This window comes from Excalfactoria chinensis, chromosome 10, assembly GCF_039878825.1.
Source record: "Excalfactoria chinensis isolate bCotChi1 chromosome 10, bCotChi1.hap2, whole genome shotgun sequence".
Classification (NCBI taxonomy): Eukaryota; Metazoa; Chordata; class Aves; order Galliformes; family Phasianidae; genus Excalfactoria; species Excalfactoria chinensis.
In genome coordinates, this window is record NC_092834.1 from 16,933,017 (window position 1) to 16,952,056 (window position 19,040).

Consider the following 19,040-nt stretch of genomic DNA (forward strand, 5'->3'; position numbering starts at 1 on the left):
TTTTCGTTTTTTATATCCCTTTTTTTCCAGTCAAGAGCAGAGCTTGAGAAAAGAGATTTCCGTTGGCCTGCGTCTAGTTAAAAAACTGGTAAAAATGCTGCAGAAACGTTTGCAAAGGAATGGAAAATATTGGAGGAGGGGGGGAGAGGGGGGGAAAAAAAATAACCCTCTTCCAAAGAAAAGAGCTTTTTGTGTTTTCTTTCCCATCAGAAAAAAACTTTCAGTGTGCAAAATGTCGCCCGCTTGGATTTCTCCTCCCAGTGAGCCACAGTGCTCCATAAGGACGGGGTTTGGGTAAGCTAAAAACCACCGGGTGATGCCGTGGCTAAACACGTCCATCTGTCCCATGGGAGCAGCCATGTTTCCCACCACGGTCCTGCAGCCAGGCTGGTGCAAAGCCCAAAAGGTATTTGGTCACTAGCGTCGTGAGTTCCCACCCGTTCTCAGCCCTCCTAAGCAGAGATGCTCTGCGAGGCCGCGGCTGGAAGCGGTGCGATGCGGGTGCGTGTTAGAGGTTGTCATACATGCGCAGAGTCTTCTCCAGCTGCTGGCTGACGCGCTGGTAGAAGATGATCTGCTGCTTCAGGTAGGACTGCATCATCCTCTTGAAGTCGGCCACACGCCGCTCGTGGAAGTGGTTCATCTCAGCTTGCAGGGCAAAGCCCACCACGCGGCAGCGCTTGCGAATCCCATCCGCCTCCTCCTGGTCCATCCTGCCCTCGTCGCTCATCCGCTGGCTCTCCTTCACCTTTGCAAAGGCTCCTGGTGAGGCAGGGAAGAGGTGAGAGCCGCACCAGCGCCCCGTGAGCAGCGCTTCACCCCATAGCACCAAAGTCCCAGGCTTTTGGGGATGGAGCTGAAGCTTGCAGTGGGCTCAGCAGGCAGCATGCACAGCCCACATCCCAGCCAGCTGTCCCTGCCTGGGAACTGGACAGACTTTGCTACATAGCACGGCAGGGCTGATAACGGGATGGAACAGCCACCGTGGGAGACGGAGTGGGGCAGGACACTGCTGACTGCAGCATCCCGGAGAACGCCTCAGATGCAGCTGATGCTCTGACAGCAGTTTTTTTTCCCCCCTCCTTCCACTGATTTTTATAGCTCAGTTTCGAAAGAATCCCGCCTGGCTCTGGCCCTGCATTCCTCCCTGTCCTCAGCACAGAGGTTGTTTGCCTGCAAACAGGATCCGGCCTCCAGCGGTCGCTGGGAATTCATTCCCTCTCCCTGCCCCTGCAAGCAGAACGGACCCGAGGTCCGGGAGGAGGAGGAGGAGGAGCCCTGAGGAAGCAAAGGTTGGAGGCCAAATCCTGCCTTCCGCTCTGCCCACGCGGCCTCGCTTCCGGGCGGGATCCAGCCCATAGTGGTAAACAAAGTCAGGAGAGAGTGCAAGGAAGCAGCCAGGGTTGCTCCTTCTCCTCGTGCTCCTTGTGGGGCAATGCAGGGACCCAAAGCCACCGGCCAACATGGTTATCCCCTCCTTGTTGCGGCCTGGGAGGGGTGCGTGGACTCTGGCCCTTCTCCCACACCCAGCCCTGGCTGTGCGTCACACCCGGACAGAAGCACAGGGCTGACCCAGCAGAGGCCCTTCCCTTGTCCCCGGACACCCTGGGACAGATGGGATGCTCCGGTCCTGCCAGCAGGGTCCTGAACCGACTGACCTCTGATCTGCAAGGATGTACTCGCAAAGAATTTGGCCCTGGTTGTACTGAGCATGGCCAAAACTTGAGCCTAGACCAGGCAGCCCCAGCAGCACCTTCGGGGCAGGGATGATCAGGGAACACTGCCACATATGATGGTCTCCATCCCTACCCCATCCTCACCCCTATCCCTTCCTTATCTTCATCCCCACATCCATCACCATGCCCCATCCCCATCACTGCACAGCAGAGAGCTGCATCCCCATCCCACTCCATGCATAGGGCCACCATGCAAGACCTGTAGAGCTGGTCTGGCCTCGTTCCCAAGAGAGAAGCAGCACCCCAGGGGACCCCCCTTACCTTTCTGGAGATGGATGATGTCCGGGAAGTTAGAGAGGAGCCCCTGGTACAAAGAGAGAGTGTCCAACATGAGGAAGAGGTCATTCTTGGGCTGTTCCGCAAACATCTCCCCCACAGCCTCGTAGGTCTTGCCCGTGTGGGAGATGGCGTTGTTGAGAGCATCTAAGCTGTAAGGGGGGTCCATCTGGAAGGAGTAGCTGATGGCTTGGAAGGCGTTGCCCAGCTTCTGGAACTCCTTGCGGAACCCCCCGACGTGTTTGCGCACCAGCTCGGAGGCCACGTTGGTCAGCTGCAGGACGCTGTCGTCCATCTTCTTGCTGAAGGCCTTGAAGGCATCCACGCGGTCCTCCACGTCCTGCAGGTCCTGGTGCTCGGTGGGGATCTGGATGGTGAGCAGGAAGCTGGCTCCCACCATCTCATCCTTCTCCGCCCTCCTCTTGCCCAGCTTCCACTGCTTCTCATCCCGGCAGCGGAGGAAGTGCTGGAAGCCTTCGTACTGCGACAGGACGGGGTGGCTGGTCATGTGCTCCATCCACAGGATCAGGCGCCTCTTGCGCTTCTCGATGAAGTCCTCCTCGAAGCGCCCCGTGGCCTGTTTCTCGGGCAGGTGGGGCACCGAGATGACGGTGAACTTGTGCAGCAGGCGGTTGTAGAGCCAGTCAAAGTGCTTGTAGCGCCGGTAGACGGGAGAGTTGAAGTTGCTGGGGGTCAGCTTGTAAGAGATGTAACTCTTGATGCCTTTGAATTTAGTCTGCTTGGTGGGATCCTCCACGGAGCAGATGAAGGGATGCGGGTTCGCCCGCCACTGCGGGCCCTTGGAGCCCATCTCGATGCCGTAGACCTCGGCGATCTTGGACATGAGGGGCACGTCGCCGAGGATGAAGGCCTCCACTCCCGAGCGCACGAAGCAGGAGAAGCGGTTGAGGTTCCTGCCCACCACGCTGCCCCTCTTGGAGGAGCCCACGCTGTCCTGCCTCTCCAGCGCCGGCTTGGCTCGGGGCGCTCCGTAGGGCTCCGCTCCTGCCAACGGGTGCCCGTTGGTGCCGGCAGCGCCGCGGGGCTCCTCCACCACCGTGCAAGAGTCGTCCCAGTCGTCCCAATCGTCGTCGTCGTCATCCTCGAAGCTGCCTTGGGACGACAGGCCGGCGGGCGCCGCGCAGAAGCCGTGCGGGTGGCCGGGCGAGCCGGCGGGGCTGCCGGAGCCCTCGGCGTGTCCGGAGCCGGCTCGAGGGCGCACGATCTCCACGTAGGAGGCCGGGAAGAGGCCGGTCTCTCCGCGGCTGTTCCGGCCCTGCAGCCAGCCGTCCAGCGAGCGCTCGCTGAACACCACGAGCTCCTCGTTCTCCTGGATGCTGATCTCCTCCTTGTTTTCGCTCTGGAAGTTGTACAGCGCCCTGCCCCGCAGCGCCATGGCACGGCCTCCCCGCGCCGGAGAGCCGGCGGAGCGGCGGCTTCAGTGCAGCGGGGCCCGCAGCCCGCACGAGGCCGGCATCCCCGGAGCGGGGCCGCGGGGCCCGGGGGAGCGCCGTGCCTGCCCCATGCCGCCGCCGCGCCGCTCCGGGCTCCCGTGCGCTAACGGGAGCGATCTCCGACGCGTGTATTTTCGGCTCTCGGGAAGTTTGCCGCCCGCTTCCCAACCCTTTCCTCCTTTTTCCTCCTCCCGCACCCCCCCCCCTTTGCTCCCCGCAGACCTGCGGCGGGACGGCCGGCCGCTCTCCGCTCTCCGCCGGTGCCGGTGCCGCGCCGCCCCGCCGTGACGCACGGCGCACCGCCCGCCCGCACGCCGCCCCCTGCCGGCCGCCGCCCCGGGGCTCCCGCTGCCTCCCGCTGCCTCCCACCCTCGACACTGTCGCTGTCGCGCCGCCCCGACCCGCACGGAGCTCCTCCCGGCCGGCAGGGGGCGCTGCGCCGCTCAGCCATCGCCGGGCGGAAGTGCGTGCGGCGCGCGGCGGGCGTTGCCATGGAGGAGCTGTGCGCGGCGCTGGCGGGCGGCGTGGCCTTGGCGGCTCCCAACAGCCCCGCGGCGCCGCACCCGCGACTCAGCGCCTATAAAGGACGCGGGGACCGGCTGGGACAGGCCGAGCGGCGGCGGAGGCTGCTGTGTCTGCAGAGAGAGTGAGCGGGCGAGCGGGGGGCGGCGGGCCGCGGTGTCGCTGGGCCCGGTGACAGCGGGACTCCGCGCTTCCTTCCCGCAGGAGGCGGCTGGACTACGTGAACCATGCCCGCAGGTTGGCGGACGGGGACTGGGCTGGCGTGGAGAGCGATGAGGACGGGGAGAAGGATGGCGGCGGGGAGGAGGAGATGGAGGTGGATGCCGGCAGGAGGCTGCCCAAGCGATACGCCAACCAGGTGAGGGGCGGCCTGAAGGGCTTCATTACTGGGGTCTGCTTCTATAAGGTGCTCTTACCTCCCTATGAGGACAGGCTGAGAGCTGGGCTGTGCTGCGCCGCCAGGAGGAGGCTGTGGGGAGAGCTGAGAGCGGCCTTCCTTATCTAAAGGGGAGTATAAGGAAGGGGGCTGGCTCCGAGTACCCTGATCGGACTGTAGGTGTCCCTGTTCGTTGCTGAGGTGTTGGACTAGGTGGCCTTAAATGAAGCCGAGAGTTGATGTGGGGAGCAAGGTGCTGAGGTGCCCTGCTGAGCCCTGTGCTGTAGTCAGAAGCTTAGTTAGTAGCTGGGGAGCAAGAGAAGAAATCCAGGGGAGGAATCCGGTACGCAGCTGAGCTGAAGGCAGGTGGGTATTGGGCAGTGCAGGTTGTCTGAAGGGCACAGTGTAGCTGTAGAAGCTGAGTTGGAACTGGACAGCTTTACCCTTGAGCTGTGGGTTTCCCATAGCTGTAGGAGTTGTCACTGACTGCTTTTCCTGGGTTTCTGCCTAGCTGATGCTCTCTGAGTGGCTGGTCGATGTCCCCGCGGATCTGGAGCAGGAATGGGTCGTGGTGGTGTGTCCTGTTGGGAAGAGAGCGCTGGTGGTGGCCTCCAGGGTAAGAGACAGCAGCAGAAATGTCTTAGAACCCAGTAAGGGAGCTGTGCCTGGGTTCTGTGTTCTTATTGTGCCCACCAACGATGCAAGGCTGCCCTGTGAGCTGCAGGCATTTGGGTGCTGAGAGCTGTGCTGAACAGCCAGATTTCTCCTGCGGGTGGGCTGTGGGGGGCAGTCTGCACTCCGGCACCTTGGGTGCCATCCCAGCTGTGATAGGAGAGTGGTGAGCCTGTTGATGATGTTTCTTTGTCACCTGTTTTCTTGCAGGGTTCCACAGCGGCTTACACCAAAAGTGGCTTCTGCGTCAACAGGTTCCCATCCCTTCTGCCAGGGGGAAACCGGCACAATACAACGAGTGAGAAAGGTAACATTCTGTAAAGGCTTTTGAGAGAGAGATAGAGAGGTAGAAGAGAAGCAGTGCTTCTCCCTGGGAGCGTGTGCCCTCACAGGCACAGTGGTGCTCCTTTGGGCCCTAGAGTTGTGCCCTTGTTTGGTGGCAGGGGTTGGTAAGCTTCAGGAAGCTCGTGTATTTCTGTGGACAAATAGACATAGGCAATCTCAGATACCTTTGTGTTAGATATCATTTCTTCTAGTTATCTGCCTGGCTGATTGGTGCTCTTAAACCTCAGCATCTTCTCTCCGTTAACAGAGTTGCTTATGGCATAATCTTTATTAATACCTTGTTCAGTTGCTTTGCTCCCTTTGAGGAGGTGTTACTGGAGGATGAATGCATTTCCTGAAATATGCCTTTGCTTGATGTGGCTTTGGGTGGTAACTTTGGAGCCTTGTTGGATCCTTTTGAGCTAAAAGCTTTTTGTGGTCACAACCCCTATTAGCAGAAGGGATTCTCTTTACACCTCTTGGCCCTACATCTTTGCTAGAGCTTAATGCAGGAGAGATTTGATCTGGCACCTGCCCAGTGGGTTGGGCAGCGTGAGGAATGCATCTGAACCTCCTTGTGCTTGTGTGTGTGCAGTGTACTGTATCTTGGACTGCATCTACAATGAAGCAGAGCAGACGTACTACATCCTGGATGTGATGTGTTGGAGAGGACACCCTGTTTATGACTGCCAGGTACTGAATCTCTCCCATCTGCCTTCTCTTGTGCTCTCTGTTCTGGGAGCTGCTTTGCAGCTGGAGCTGATCACAGCCCAATATGCAGCAGCTTGGATATTTAATCTCTGTCTCTTAAAGTCTAGTGACTAAGGAAATAGGGGGGGTTATCTAGGGAAGTAGCAAATGCTGGCATGTCAGTTGGTTCTGCAGCTTGTAAGTCTCCTGTGTGAGTGTGAAGGAATGGAGGCACAGGTCTGAGCTGCAGCCCCACAGGTGCTGATGGGCGATGTATGGTGGATAAGAATTCAGCTTTTGTCTCCTTTCTCAGACTGACTTCAGATTCTTCTGGCTCTCCTCAAAGATCCAAGAGGAGGAAGGGCTGGGAGAGAAAAGCAGGATTAATCCAGTAAGTTCTTTTGTACTGGGAAGGAGGAGGAGGAGGAGGGTGGTGGGGAGGGTAAGCTCTCCTGTTCAGCAGGCTTCAGCACTTTTGTTCACAGGCAGAAGCTTGTGTACTTGTGATGAAACGGGCTGACATGTTCAGGATGTAAATAGAACCACTGAATATTGTAAATGAATGTGGGGTTTTTCTTTCCAGCCAAAGTGCTGAGGGAGATCACGCTGCAGGGTATCAGCTAACTTCCACACTGTTTTTAGCTTTCGTTTGGAATGGAAAACCTGTGTGGTTTCTACAGGGCAAGAATTGATTGGCAGCCTGATTACAATGGGAATTATCCATTGGTAGTCTCATGGGCTCACAAAGCAGGGGTAAAAGACCATGAAGTTTTAGCCTTGTCTCCTGCTCAAGCCAGTCCCTGAAGTTGTAGGGGAGGTTGCTGCATTGCCCCCTGAAGCCCCTATTGAGCAAGGATAATAGTATTGAAGTCTTTGAAGTCTTGTGTGGAGGTCAAATCTGGCACCCACAGCAGCTTAGGAACTGATTTTGGGGGACATAAGGGGATTTGTCAGCCTGGCTTATGGAGTGTGTCTTGTGAGGCGGAATGTGATTGCTGTGTGGCCATCCATGTGTGCTCAGGCACAGCAAGCTGAGCAGCTCCTGAGTGTGGAACAGATTCATCATTAATGGGGATGAAGGCTCCTGTGCCAGCAGCGGAGATATCTGTGCTTGGAGTACATCCTGTTCTGACTCCAACGAGAATATCCAGAAGACAGCTACCTAATGAAGGGGGGCTGGGGAGTCGTTTCAGCTTTCATTTCCTAGGTAGAAAGGTTTGCTTGGCTGAGCCAGCAGCCTGGAGCAGACATCTGTCTGCTTTGCATCCTGCTCAGAGGTCATCACTTTCTATTTCGGTTAAAAGAGCATGTCAGCTCCACTGAAAAGTCCTTCCTGCAGCCTTAGATGCTTGAGGAAAAGGTATCGGGAGCACATGGGAGCTGCGTGCAGAGTCCCTGCTGTGTGTATCTCTAACAAGATGCCAGATGGGGTCATTCGGAACTGGGATGGCCTCAATGCAAAATACCTGAAATAGATCGTTCTGGGCACTCTGTTTTCTGTGCTGTCTGGACATGGTTGTAACAAGCTTCAGGTTCTCTTGTGAAGGTCACTTTCTATTACTGGGAGGAGATCTGTAAAGCATCCTAACCCATTCCTGTCCCCGTCCACTCTGAAGGTCGAGCTGACTTCTGTAAGTTTCCATGCAGTATTTCCTGTCACTTCAGTGTGATATGACTGGCACCAGGGAATGACTTGGTCCTGTCACTTTGATTTCCCCACCCAGGGTTTGCTTGGCAATTGCTGTTAGAATCATAGCAGAGATCTGCCTGTCCCAGTAGACATGAGGGTTGGCCTGGTCCTCCATTGAGCCCATCTGTGCTTTTGGACCCCTGGTAACCTGCAACGGGAAGGCCAACAATTGAATGATGTGCTCTGTAACTGAGACCTCCTGTCTGGTTACTTTGTCTACCTGTTATTCATCCCGTTGTTCATGTCAGATTTTGTACTGAGGGAAGGCTCCTTCCTTAACCACCTCCAGTTCGGTGGATTGTTCCAAGTTTGAAGCCATGTCATTTTCTCTCTTCTAACCCTCTTTTGCTCCTTCAGTACAAGTTCGTGGGCCTGCAGAACTTCCCCTGTACCTCGGAGAGCCTGTGTGAGGTGCTGACAACAAACTTCCCCTTTGAGGTGAGAACACGCAGTCGAGCTGGTCAGTGAGAGTTAAACCCCAGTGTACCCTGTGCTTGGGTTGGCCTCTCTGCCTGGGGGTGGGGGGTGGCTGATGTAGATTGTCTCCAGAAGCAGCAGAACTTACATTCATGTGGAAGTAGGATGGACAGCTGATCTTTTTCAGAGTTGAAGCTGGTACTGCATGCTGCCAAACTGTACTCAGTTATATGTGGTGGGGTTTCTTGAGAGCTCTGTAAGGTAGGCAGGCTGGTGTCTTTCTCTGACATCTGCCACAGGCTCTGTGTCTCCCTAGTCTAGATGCTGCCATCTGTCTGCACGGCATCCAGCTGTCCTACCTCTCCTGAGGAGGAAACAGAGCAACGTGTTTAAACTCACAGCAGTTTCTGCAGGGTTCAGGTAACAGTGATGAGCAGCTGAGACATGCAAATGGCTGCAGCAGAAATGGCTGGGATGGGTTCTGGTAGGTCTGTCCTGCTGCGGGAATGGGAATGCTGTGAGCTCTGTTTTCTGCTTCTGGTCCAGAACCAGCAGCCTCCTGCCTCTGGGTCCTGCTGACAGAGGTGGCCATTCCCCCAGTGAGAGCAGCTGAGCAGGACTATGCATTTGCTCTTCCAGCTGTAGGAGCAGTGCTGCTCAGCCTCTCTGACCTGTGGGAGGAAGGGCAGGACAGACAGTAGCGTGCCAGGCAGTTGCTGTGTGTGGCTGCAAGCAGTGAGTCAGAAGTCCCAGTGCAAACTGCTCAGCAGCTTTTGGTCGCTACCCTGGCTTACCTGGCACTGATACAGAAGACAATGGGGAAGCCAAAAGCCACACTGATTCAAGTGTGCCTCTTGCGCTTTCCTGGCCCCGGTTAATGATTAGTGGAAGTGCAGGCTTAAACTTAGAGGAGGCTGATTTGGCTGTGAGGGCTGACAGCTTTTTCTTCTGCTCCTTAAAGCCGGGGCAGTCAGCAGAGGAAGTCCAAGTGCCGGCAGCTGGCTGAGCATGCCAGACCCTGCTCTGAGCACAGGTAGGGGACTGTTAGCTGAAGGAAACCTGGGATGCCTCTTTGTCTTGCTCAGTGACAGTGCCTGCCTTTGTCTCTCCTGAGGGAAGCTTTATGACTTCCTGAGGCCTTTACTCTGTGACAAAAGGCTGAAGAACATCCCGACTTATGGAGAGAGGCCCCTGTGGAATGCAGGGGGTACTGCAGGAGCTGGGCAGGTGCTCCTCGTGCTCCAGCTGTGTTTGTCCCCAGGTCAGTGTGTCAGGGCGCGACCCCAACAAGAAGAGAAACGCGGTGTCGTTTGGCACAAAGCCCCACAGAAACCACGTTGCTGTGTTTCCAGGAATGAAGCTCACCGTGTGCCACAAGAGGGAGCCCGAGAAATCCCCGTGAATAGCTGCCAGCGACGGGGCAGCCAGAATCAAACTTCACAGGAGGCAAAATGCAGCTCCTTATGGTATCTCCTTATGCCTGGTCCCAGCATCCTGGGATGAACCACGCTAAGCAAGTGTGTTCAGTTGACAGGCACTGAATTTTAAGTGTTTTTTGGTGGAGATCTTAATTAATTGCTCCTGAACTACCAATGAATCTGAGAAAAACACCATGCAAGTTTCTAGACAGGCAAGGGAGAGCCCAAGTCTGTGACTCTGTGGTGTGGAGCACCTGAAATGTGACAAGGCACGGCCATGAAACATGAAATCCTGCATAGCCAGCTGCTCAAAAGCTTCACTTGTATGGAGATGCTATTGGCCCTTGTCCTGGTGAGGCTGGTGTCAAAGCAGTGACTCGGGATAGGGACGTGGCCAACAACTGAAATGATGTCAATTAGAAGGAATATGGGAACTGCCGTAACTTAGGAGAAATCAGGGGAAGGAATAACATGACCTAACCCTCTGCTAGGCAGAATCCTTTGGTTCTGTCAGCTTGGGGAAGCTCTTTGGAGTGTCCTGGAAGGCAGGAGTTATCCCAGCCTGATGTCAATAGATGATTCCTGTGGGTGCTGCAGAGTCCCTGTTGCTCAGGAGGGGATGTGCAGGCCCAGGAGGAGGTAGTGGTGTGGTGCCACGGAGCCTGGCCCCCCTTCCTCAAGTCTTCCTTGACATGAGGAGAGGGAGAAGCTTTGCACTTCAGATATCCAGCCAGTTTCACAAGCTCATGCTGTTTACTGGGCTGGTTTCCTGTTTCCCTAGGACAGGAATCCCCCTTCGCTGGAATTATTTTGCAAGCTCTTCACAGTGACCCAAAATCATGGGCTTTAGTAGTGCAGTAGGCAGCATGGCCCTGCAGGAAGCTAGTGCCCAGGAGCAGAGATGGACGTGTGCCTGCTCTGTTCTCAGCCGTGCCTTTACTCCATATGATGTGGGTGCTGCTCTCCTGGGGGCTGTAGCTGCAGGAGGAGCCCAGGAGCATTTGGGGCCACTTGTAGCAGCCCAGAGTGGGCTCTTCTCATCTGTTCTGCCCTCACAGCCACTCTTATTCATGGGTAAATAGCCTTTAAGAGCCTGCGAGGCTGAGTTAAATGAGCACCGCCTCCAATGCTGGTCGATCTGCAGCAGGATCTGACCTTGCAGAGTGCTCCCCTGGGAAGCACAGGAAAAAAGAGGGCAGGGGGAGGATGGGGATGGGGGGGGGGGGGGGGGGGATGGAAATACTTGAGTGTGGTGGGGAAGTGCAGAAAATGTCATCTGGCTGCAGTATTGCCCAGTGTGGAGATAGTAGCACAAAGAGTTGGGGTCTGAACCTCCAAAGTTCTGAGTGCCCTTAACTGTCATCGATCGCTGGAGAAGTTCTCTCTTGGGAAACATTAGGAATTGCTTTTGCATAAGCAAGCTGAAAAGAGCTGTAGCAGTGTTAGGAAGCAGAGCTCCTTGGCGTCACACGCTCTGACTAATTACTCTCCAAATGTATTATTTAAAATAACCCTAATCCAGTAAAATGGTCTTTTTGTGCGCTGCTTTGTTCAGAAGCTGGATGGCTTTTCTGCAGAATGGGATCATAGCAACCAGAGGAGGAGTGCTGGTCCCTGCTGACATCAGTCTGAATCTGTTTGCCTTGGGTGACTTAAAGCCATCCAGTGGTTGCTGGACCCATGTTGATCATTCAGGAGCTCTGCAGGCTTCCTCTTTCCCTTCTGCTTGAGGATCCAGCTGGCAGAGGTGTCTGAGAAGCAGTGATGTGACCCAGCGCTCTCTCATTCACCTGCAGCAGCTTCTCATCTGCTGTCTCTCCTCCCTGCAGGTGGACGGACTTCTCTTCTACCACAAGCAGACCCACTACACCCCCGGCAGCACCCCGCTGGTGGGCTGGCTGCGGCCATACATGGTACCTGACATCTTGGGGCTTGCTGTGCCTGCCACGCCGCTCACTGCCAAACCAGACTATGCTGGGCGCCAGCTCCAGCAGATCATAGAGAGCAAGAAGAGTAAAAAGCTGGCAGCGGGCAAGGCTCAGCCGAGCACCGAGGCAGCTGCTAGGAATGGACATTACGAGCTGGAGCACTTGTCCACCCCTCAGCCAGCTAATTCTGCACAGGGCCAAGAGGAAGCAGGGAGTCAGATGGAGAATTAGGAGCATGCTAAAGGTCCTCTGCTTCTCACTGTGACTCATGCTTCCCAAGAGGTGGGCAAAGGTAATGATTATAGGATGACTTTGTTTAAAGGGCACAAAAATGGAGTGTGTTGCTCCATGTGCTAATAGGTGCTGGGTTTTTTTGCCCTTAACAGGGCTCTCTGGCTTGCTGCAGAGGTGATTCTGCGGTGTGAAGTCAGGCTCAAGCTGCAGGCTCCCGGCTCAGCCCCTGCTGCCTGGCTTGGCTGCCATGCTCCTGCTGGGAGAGGTGCTCAGGGTGGGTGGCTCGGGCCTTCTCTATGGAAGTTTTCTTGCAGTCAATCTGCTTCTAGTAAGGAAAGTTTGCAGCAGGCTTTGGTAGCTCCCCAGGCAGGGCTTTCCATGCCCACGTGTTACTGAGAAATGTGATTTCCTTGCCTTCCAGCCCAGCTCTGTGTGAGCCCGCAGCCTGCGTGAGCCCACAGCCTGTGTGCTGGGCTGCTCTCTGCAGGGGGGGGAGGAAGGAATGCTCGCACTCTCCAAACGTTGCCATTGATTGTGCCAAATAAAAGGCTTCTCAGAAATACAAATCCTTCAGCACCTTCCTGCTACCTCAGGGGCAATGCGCGCTGTGCCTCCCAACAAGGGATTAACAGCCTGGTTTGGTTCCCCCTAGTACATGGAGGAGCTCCAGCCCCTACCTGCTTGCTCCCCTTGGGCAGCTCCCTTTGCAGGCAGGACCACCGCATCCCCCTGTGGCTATTTCAGCGCAGAAGAGCCCATCACGCCCACTGACCCAGCATTGTTTTTGATGGGGAGGTTATAAAGCTGAAGCGAAGCCCCTGGAGACACGGAGATGAATTACCAGGCAAAAAAACGTGGCTCTGGGGATCTCCTCCCAGTGCCTGCGGAGCAGGGCTGCGCCCAGGAGGAGGAAAGCAGAGCTGGTGCGTGCAGATAGCGGCAGCGCTCGCCTTCTGCCCTCACGCCCTTGTTTTTCTTCTCCCTTAGAAAACGCTCCATTTAATAGCACGTACAGGGACTGCTTCCACCGCCCGACCCCGCAGCCGCTGCGGGCTGTACCTGCGGGCAGCTGGAGCTGTCAGCGCTGCGGTGGGCGCTCAATGGGAGCCGGCCCGCCCCGCTGTGCTCAGTACGGAGGAGGAGGCGGCACCCCGGGGCACGTTCCCGGCCTGGTTCTGCTGCTGCCGGGCATCCCTCGGGATGAACCGCGGCTCGGGTTGCAGCCCCGCGCTGCCCTTCGGCCATCTGCCGACGTGACGGGCAGGAGAGAAGCGCAGCAGCACGCTGATGCCGCGGTTCCCCTTTTCAAAGCAGCCCCTGGGCCGGAGAAAATGAAAGGCGAAGGGGAAGCGTGCGTTAGGAGAGGGGCTGTGGGGTGGAGGTCAGCCCCACGGCGCTGCGACCGCGGTCGGGGCTGGAGCCGAGCCGCTTCTCTCTGCCCTTTCTTCCATTTTCTGCGAGTTAGGTGCAAACCCTCCGGCTACGGGCGAGCTGCCAACGCGCCGCTCCTCGGCCGAACAAAATGTCCCCGGCCCGGCTCCGGCTGCGGAGCGCGGACCCCCGGCCCCGGGACGGCCCACCCCAGCCCGGGGCGGTGCCACCCATCCCGAGCGGGGCCGGCTCGTCGCTTCCCGGGTGGCGGAGCCCGGCACCGGCAGCCCCCGCCCCGCCGCGCTTCCTGCCCGCCCCTCCCTAAGTCGGCGGGCCGGGCGCAGGGGAGGGGGCTGCGGGCGCTTCCTGCCACCGCCCCCGCGGGGCAGCGCCGGGCGGAGCGGAGCGGGGCGGGGAGCGGCGGCGGCCCAACCCCCAGCCGAGCGGCGCGGCGCTTCCCGGGGCGAGCGGAACTTCCCGGCGCTTTGCGATCCTTACAGCGTTGTGTTTTTTTTTTTCTTTCTTTTCTTCCTATTTTTTTGTTTTCTTTTATTGCCATTTGAATATTCTCATTTGCGTTCCGTTTTCATTTTCTTTTTTTTTTTTAAATCTCATTTTCTCCTTTCTTATTCCGTTTCTCATTCCTCTCTCCATCTATATCCCATCTCCTCCATTCCCTTCCCATCCTCTCACGGTCGCGGACACCCCGGGGCGGAGCCGCCGCCGTCGCCGAGCGGCCGCCAGGGAGGGGCGGGTGCCCGCAGTGCCGCCGCTCCGGGGATGGGCTCCGCCGCCTAGCACGGCCCGCCCGGCCCGGCCGCAGCATGGCCGCGGAGCTGAGCGCCGAGGAGGAGCAGGTAGGTGCCGGCCGAGCCGGGCAGCACCCCCGGCCCTGCTGCGAGCACCCGGGCGGCGGACGGCTTTTCTCCCCCCGGCATCCACGCAGTCTCCGTACGCGCAGAGCAGCCCCTCGGCTCCCCCGTCTGCCCCTTATGCGCTCCATCCGCCCGCCCCCCCACCCATCCTTCCCGTTACGCATCCCCCCTGCTTCATCATCTCCATCCCCGCCCCGGGTCTCCCGCAGGCTCTACCCCGCCGCCGTAACGGAGCCGCCGCCCCCCCCCCCGTGCCCGTGGGGCCGTGTGGGGCCGTGTGTTGCTGTGTACACGCTCTTCCCACGCCCCGCACCTCCCGTGACGTCCCGGCTTCCTCCCCGGCCGTGCGTCACCGCGGGAGGATGTTGCTGGGCTCGGGAGCGGGGCTGGCAGCCGAGCATCGTCCTGGGATGTGCGGGAGGGAAGGGGGGCTGTCCCACAGCTCGGGGATCTGGGACACAGCAGTGACGCAGTGTTGTGCTTCCATTCCTCTGCCCGCTTTATCTCAAGAAGGTGGGCAGTCTTCCTTGGTACATCACATTTTGGGGCGCATCTGGTGCTGGCCCATCTGACATCACTTTGGGACATCGACCCAAGTGCCAGCCTTGCTCGTTACCCGTGTTACGTCACCCGTCTCTTCCCCCCATCAAATTGCCTTTGGGGAGTCCTGGGGATGCTAATAGAAATGCCCTTCTGTCCTGCAGGCCACCAAGCAGTTCCTGGAAGAGATCAACAAGTGGACGGGCCAGTACAATGTGTCCCCGCTCTCCTGGAACGTGGCCGTCAAGTTCCTCATGGCCCGCAAGTTCGACGTCCTGCGGGCCATTGAGCTCTTCCACTCCTACCGGGTACGTAGAGGGGGTTCGTGGGCTCACACATCCCTGCACCATCCCCGTGTGTCGTGCTGGGGCTCACGCTGTGCTCCCACCACAGGAGACGCGGCTCAAGGAGGGCATCGTGAAGCTGAAGCCTCATGAGGAGCCGCTGCGCTCGGAGCTGCTCAGCGGGAAGTTCACCATCCTGGTGGGTGCATGGGGTGGCAGGGCACGGTGTGGTGCTGCCTGCGGGCACGCCGTGACCTTGCTTTCTCCTGCAGAGCGTTCGGGACCCCTCGGGGGCCTCCATTGCCCTGTTCACGGCCAAGCTGCACCACCCCAGCCGCAGCGTGCAGCACGTGGTGCTCCAGGCGCTCTTCTACCTGCTGGACAGGGCCGTGGAGAGGTGAGCTCTGTGTTCTGGCACTGCCTTGTGTTCTGGATGCTGCTTTGTTGTTGCTTGAAGCCTGAGCAATGTTAGCTCTGTTCAAGTACCCTATAAGCAGCCGCTTGCCCTGTGTTTGCATGCCAAGGATTGATGACAGCCCGTTTAGAAGCCTTCCAGGCATGGCAAAAATCAGTGGCATCCTTAAAGCGTCCGCATGTGCCTCGTGTTACTGTGCTGGGGATCTCCAGCCCTTGGAAAGCCCCAGCCGTGGGAGCCCTGCTGGAACACAGAGCCCAGTCACCCCATTCCTATGGCTGGGCTTTGTCTGTGGGCTGAGGCACCATGCAGCTGGGATGGGCTCAGGGTGGGTGTGAGGGAGAGGCAGCTTTGGGTGCTTCGTCTCACTGCGAACACAGAGGAGACTCTTCTGGGGTCACTGAGGGTGCATCCATGATCTTGGGGTGGTGCTGCTCTTTCCCCCTGCCCAGTTTCGAGACACAGAGGAACGGGCTGGTGTTCATCTACGACATGGCGGGCTCACAGTACACCAACTTCGAGCTGGACCTCAGCAAGAAGATCCTCAACCTGCTGAAGGTAACGACAGCAGGGATGGGATGGAGCGGGATGACGGGATGGGGGGGATGCAGGAGGTTGGGTGCCATCCACAGCCCCTCGGGGGAGGCTCAGGCACTGGGAGGGGATCAGCTGTCCCCACGCGCTGGATTCCTCACACAGCTGCTGGCAGCGCTTTCATGAAAACAGATGCAAATTATTTTTTAATGGTGCTGGCATTTCGTGCCTCCTCCCTTCTCCGGAAAAAGAGCTCCCAGTAAATAGCAGCTGGGGCTCAAAGCCCCGCTCCCGCCCTCACCGCTGCCTCATCAAGCCCAGCCCTCTGCTGGCCACATGGAAATCGATGTGGACCGGAGTGTGGACTGCGCTGGGAGCTGCTTTGCTCCAGGACCCTGCAGTTGTCATTGCTGTGGGGCCATGCTGGGCGTGGGTTAGTCCTGCAGCGTGGAGCCGAGCCGTCCCTGAGCCCTCGCCGTCCACAGGGCGCTTTCCCAGCGAGGCTGAAGAAGGTGTTCATCGTGGGAGCACCCATGTGGTTCCGCGTGCCCTACTCCATCATCAGCCTGCTGCTGAAGGAGAAGCTGCGTGAGAGGGTGAGTGTGGGGGCTGCAGGCTCCTGGGGGCTGGCAGCTTTAAAAGGGAAAGCAAATGAGCCACGTGGGAGAAGATAAACTTGGTTGCTGCTTGAAACAGTATGCCCGAAGATCCCTGCTGCTTGTCGGAGCTGCGTGCAGCCTGGGAGCTGAGGAGGGCCCTCCTGCCGGCTGAGCTGAGTGCCCATGCCTGTCCTCTGCAGGTGCAGATGGTGAAGATGTCGGAGCTGAAGGAGCATTTGCCCCGCGAGTGCCTTCCCGAGACCCTCGGCGGCTGCCTCAAGCTGGACCCGCTCAGCTGGAACTGCCGCTTCCTACCGCAGCAGAACGGGCACCCCGACCCCTTGGATGAGCTTATCCTGGTGCCACTGGTGACCCCTCGCGACAACGGCTCGCTCCACGTGCCCGGCCCCAAGGCTCTCACCCCGCAGGAGCTGCTGGAGCACGTCAGCCGCAAGCAGAAGCGTGGCATCTATGAGGAGTATGAGGACATCCGGCGCCGCAGCCCGGCCGGGACCTTCGTCTGCTCCTTGTGAGTTGAATGGGGTGGGAGGGGCAGCGGGAAGCTGGTGCACGCTGCTCCCGGGACTGCAGCCAGGTGATGGCAGCAGAGCCCCGGGCATTGCCTTGGGATGCCCTGCTGCCCTGCCCTGTCTCTGCCCCAGGGCGCCCTACAACCAGGAGAAGAACCGTTATGGAGACGTGCCCTGCCTGGACCAGACCCGCGTGAAGCTGGCCAGGCCCTACAGCCGCCCTGAGGTGAGCCCTCCTTGCATTCTGCACTGTTCCACCAGCCCATCCCTGCTGTCCAGCACCTGGGTTCTCACTCACTTTGCTTGCTTGGAGCTGAGCCCAGGGGTCGTGCTGAAGCCATTCCTGTGGTACACTCATGCCGTGTCATTGTCCCCAGCTGACCGACTACATCAACGCCAGCTTCATGGATGGCTACAAGCAGAGGAACGCATACATTGGGACACAAGGTAAGGGCTGTGTGTTCATAGAATCATAGAGTTGAAAAGGACCATAATGATCATCTAGTTTCAGCCTCCCTGCTATGTGCAGGGCTGCCAACCACCAGACCGGGCTGCCCAGAGCCACATCCAGCCTGGCCTTGAATGCCTGCAGGGATGGGGCATCCACGGCCTCCTTGGGCAACCTGTTCCAGTGTATCACCACCCTCTGGGTGGTTCTCATGTCCATGGATGTCCAGGGGCTGCCTGTCCTGCCCAGCCCCACTGAATGACAGCAGGCTGTCCCTGCAGGGCCCCTGGAGAACACCTATGGTGACTTCTGGCGCATGGTGTGGGAGCAGAACGTCCTGGTGATCGTGATGACGACTCGGTGAGTGCCCTGGGTGGCAAAATGAAGTGGTTTTGCTGTTGGATCAGCTGCTGTCACATCCGGAGAGCAGCTGATGGGACACAGGGCACCACATGATGCTGGCAAGGAAGGACCATTGTCCCCGTGTCACCTTGTCCCATCTGCAGGCTGGAGGAGGGGGGCAGGAGGAAGTGCGGCCAGTACTGGCCCCTGGAGAAGGATTTCCAGATGCGCTTTGGGGCGCTGACCATCACCAACCTGGGCGTGGAGAACCTCAGCCATTACAAGAAAACCATCTTAGAGCTCCACAGTGCCGAGGTGTGTGCTAAGGTTGTGTGCCCGGCGGGTGCCACGGGGCTATCCCATCCCACTGACCCCCCCACTCACCCTTAGGGCAGGGAGCGGCGGTTGCTCTCTCACTTCCAATACCTGAGCTGGCCGGATTACGGCGTGCCCTCATCGGCAGCAACACTCATTGACTTCTTGGGGGCCGTGAAGCAGCAGCAGCGCGTGGCTGTCAGTGCGTTGGGACAGCGCTTCAAGGGGCACCCGGGGGGCCCTCCGCTTGTGGTTCACTGCAGTGCCGGCATCGGCAGGACGGGTAAGGAGTCCAGCACAGGGGGGATGGATGTTGCGTTGCGTTGTGTTGGCTGAGCGATGCTCGTGTTCATCCCCAGGTACCTTGTGTGCGTTGGACATCTGCCTGTCGCAGCTGCAGGATGTGGGTACGCTGGACATCCAGCAGACGGTGCAGCGCATGAGGACACAGAGAGCCTTCAGCATCCAGACCCCGGAGCAGTATTACTTCTGCTACAGCGCAGTGCTGGAGCACGCCCAGCGCCGCGGCCTGCTGCCTGCCGGCCACAAGGGCTCGGCCGGGCACTGACACAGCCCTGCCAGCTGGGAACTGTGCCTTACTTCAAGCAAGCCGGGGCAGGAGGAGGAAAAAAAAAAGAAGGAGGGGGGGGGGGGAAGGGGTTGGGATGGTTTATTTTCTTATGATTTTTATTCCTTTTGGTCTATTTTGTTTGTTTCTCGGTGGGACCATCTAGACTGTACGCAGAACAGCCCTGAGGGGAGGGGGGGGGGGGGTTATGTTCCCAGCACAAGCTGCCGCATCGGGAACTTTATACTGTAATAAGCTCTTGGAATGTGTATATTCTTATTTTTTTATAATCCCGGAGCGTGGGGGGAGGAGCTTTTTGGGGGTGTTTTTGTCGGTTATATATATATTTTTTTTTTCCCCGTGGTATTTAACATTAAGCGAGCAAAACCGAAGAGCGATCTCACCTCTAGGCTGCTTTCTCGTCGCTCCGCCCCACATCGGCCCCCCGAGGGCGGTCCGGCGGTGACGAACGGCCTCGTAGG

At 58.2% G+C, this 19,040-nt stretch overlaps 3 protein-coding genes across 3 annotated transcripts; 2 read left to right on the forward strand and 1 right to left on the reverse strand.

The window, feature by feature from the left end:
* Positions 1–12: 12 nt before the first annotated feature.
* On the reverse strand, positions 13–3,559 carry SNX33 (sorting nexin 33). The gene is made up of 2 exons (XM_072345406.1): positions 1,998–3,559; positions 13–762 (listed from the first exon to the last, which is right to left on the reverse strand). The coding sequence occupies exons 1-2, from the start codon at positions 3,406–3,408 to the stop codon at positions 509–511; spliced, it is 1,665 nt and encodes a 554-aa protein (XP_072201507.1). The 5' UTR covers positions 3,409–3,559; the 3' UTR covers positions 13–508.
* Positions 3,560–3,941: 382 nt separating this feature from the next.
* On the forward strand, positions 3,942–12,303 carry SNUPN (snurportin 1). Its single transcript, XM_072345727.1, has 8 exons — positions 3,942–4,112; positions 4,193–4,346; positions 4,876–4,980; positions 5,247–5,343; positions 5,956–6,053; positions 6,364–6,441; positions 8,098–8,178; positions 11,405–12,303. Exons 1-8 carry the CDS (start codon positions 3,958–3,960, stop codon positions 11,732–11,734), a joined length of 1,098 nt encoding a protein of 365 aa, XP_072201828.1. The 5' UTR covers positions 3,942–3,957; the 3' UTR covers positions 11,735–12,303.
* A 1,430-nt stretch (positions 12,304–13,733) lies between these two features.
* PTPN9 (protein tyrosine phosphatase non-receptor type 9) lies at positions 13,734–18,955 on the forward strand. Its single transcript, XM_072345726.1, has 13 exons — positions 13,734–13,965; positions 14,688–14,831; positions 14,917–15,006; positions 15,080–15,204; positions 15,675–15,780; positions 16,242–16,352; positions 16,556–16,884; positions 17,018–17,111; positions 17,263–17,332; positions 17,615–17,693; positions 17,840–17,990; positions 18,066–18,273; positions 18,350–18,955. Exons 1-13 carry the CDS (start codon positions 13,933–13,935, stop codon positions 18,556–18,558), a joined length of 1,749 nt encoding a protein of 582 aa, XP_072201827.1. The 5' UTR covers positions 13,734–13,932; the 3' UTR covers positions 18,559–18,955.
* The last annotated feature ends 85 nt before the right edge of the window (positions 18,956–19,040 follow it).

Excerpts from the sequence above, each read along its gene's own strand:
- SNX33 (XM_072345406.1), bottom strand. The coding sequence starts at position 3,408 with ATGGCGCTGCGGGGCAGGGCGCTGTACAACTTCCAGAGCGAAAACAAG. Across the intron at positions 763-1,997 it reads CATCATCCATCTCCAGAAAG|GAGCCTTTGCAAAGGTGAAG; the intron begins GTAAGGGGGGTC and ends CTGCCTCACCAG.
- SNUPN (XM_072345727.1), top strand. The coding sequence starts at position 3,958 with ATGGAGGAGCTGTGCGCGGCGCTGGCGGGCGGCGTGGCCTTGGCGGCT. Across the intron at positions 4,347-4,875 it reads CCAAGCGATACGCCAACCAG|CTGATGCTCTCTGAGTGGCT; the intron begins GTGAGGGGCGGC and ends GTTTCTGCCTAG. Across the intron at positions 8,179-11,404 it reads CAACAAACTTCCCCTTTGAG|GTGGACGGACTTCTCTTCTA; the intron begins GTGAGAACACGC and ends TCCTCCCTGCAG.
- PTPN9 (XM_072345726.1), top strand. The coding sequence starts at position 13,933 with ATGGCCGCGGAGCTGAGCGCCGAGGAGGAGCAG. Across the intron at positions 16,885-17,017 it reads GGGACCTTCGTCTGCTCCTT|GGCGCCCTACAACCAGGAGA; the intron begins GTGAGTTGAATG and ends TCTCTGCCCCAG. Across the intron at positions 18,274-18,349 it reads TGCCGGCATCGGCAGGACGG|GTACCTTGTGTGCGTTGGAC; the intron begins GTAAGGAGTCCA and ends GTTCATCCCCAG.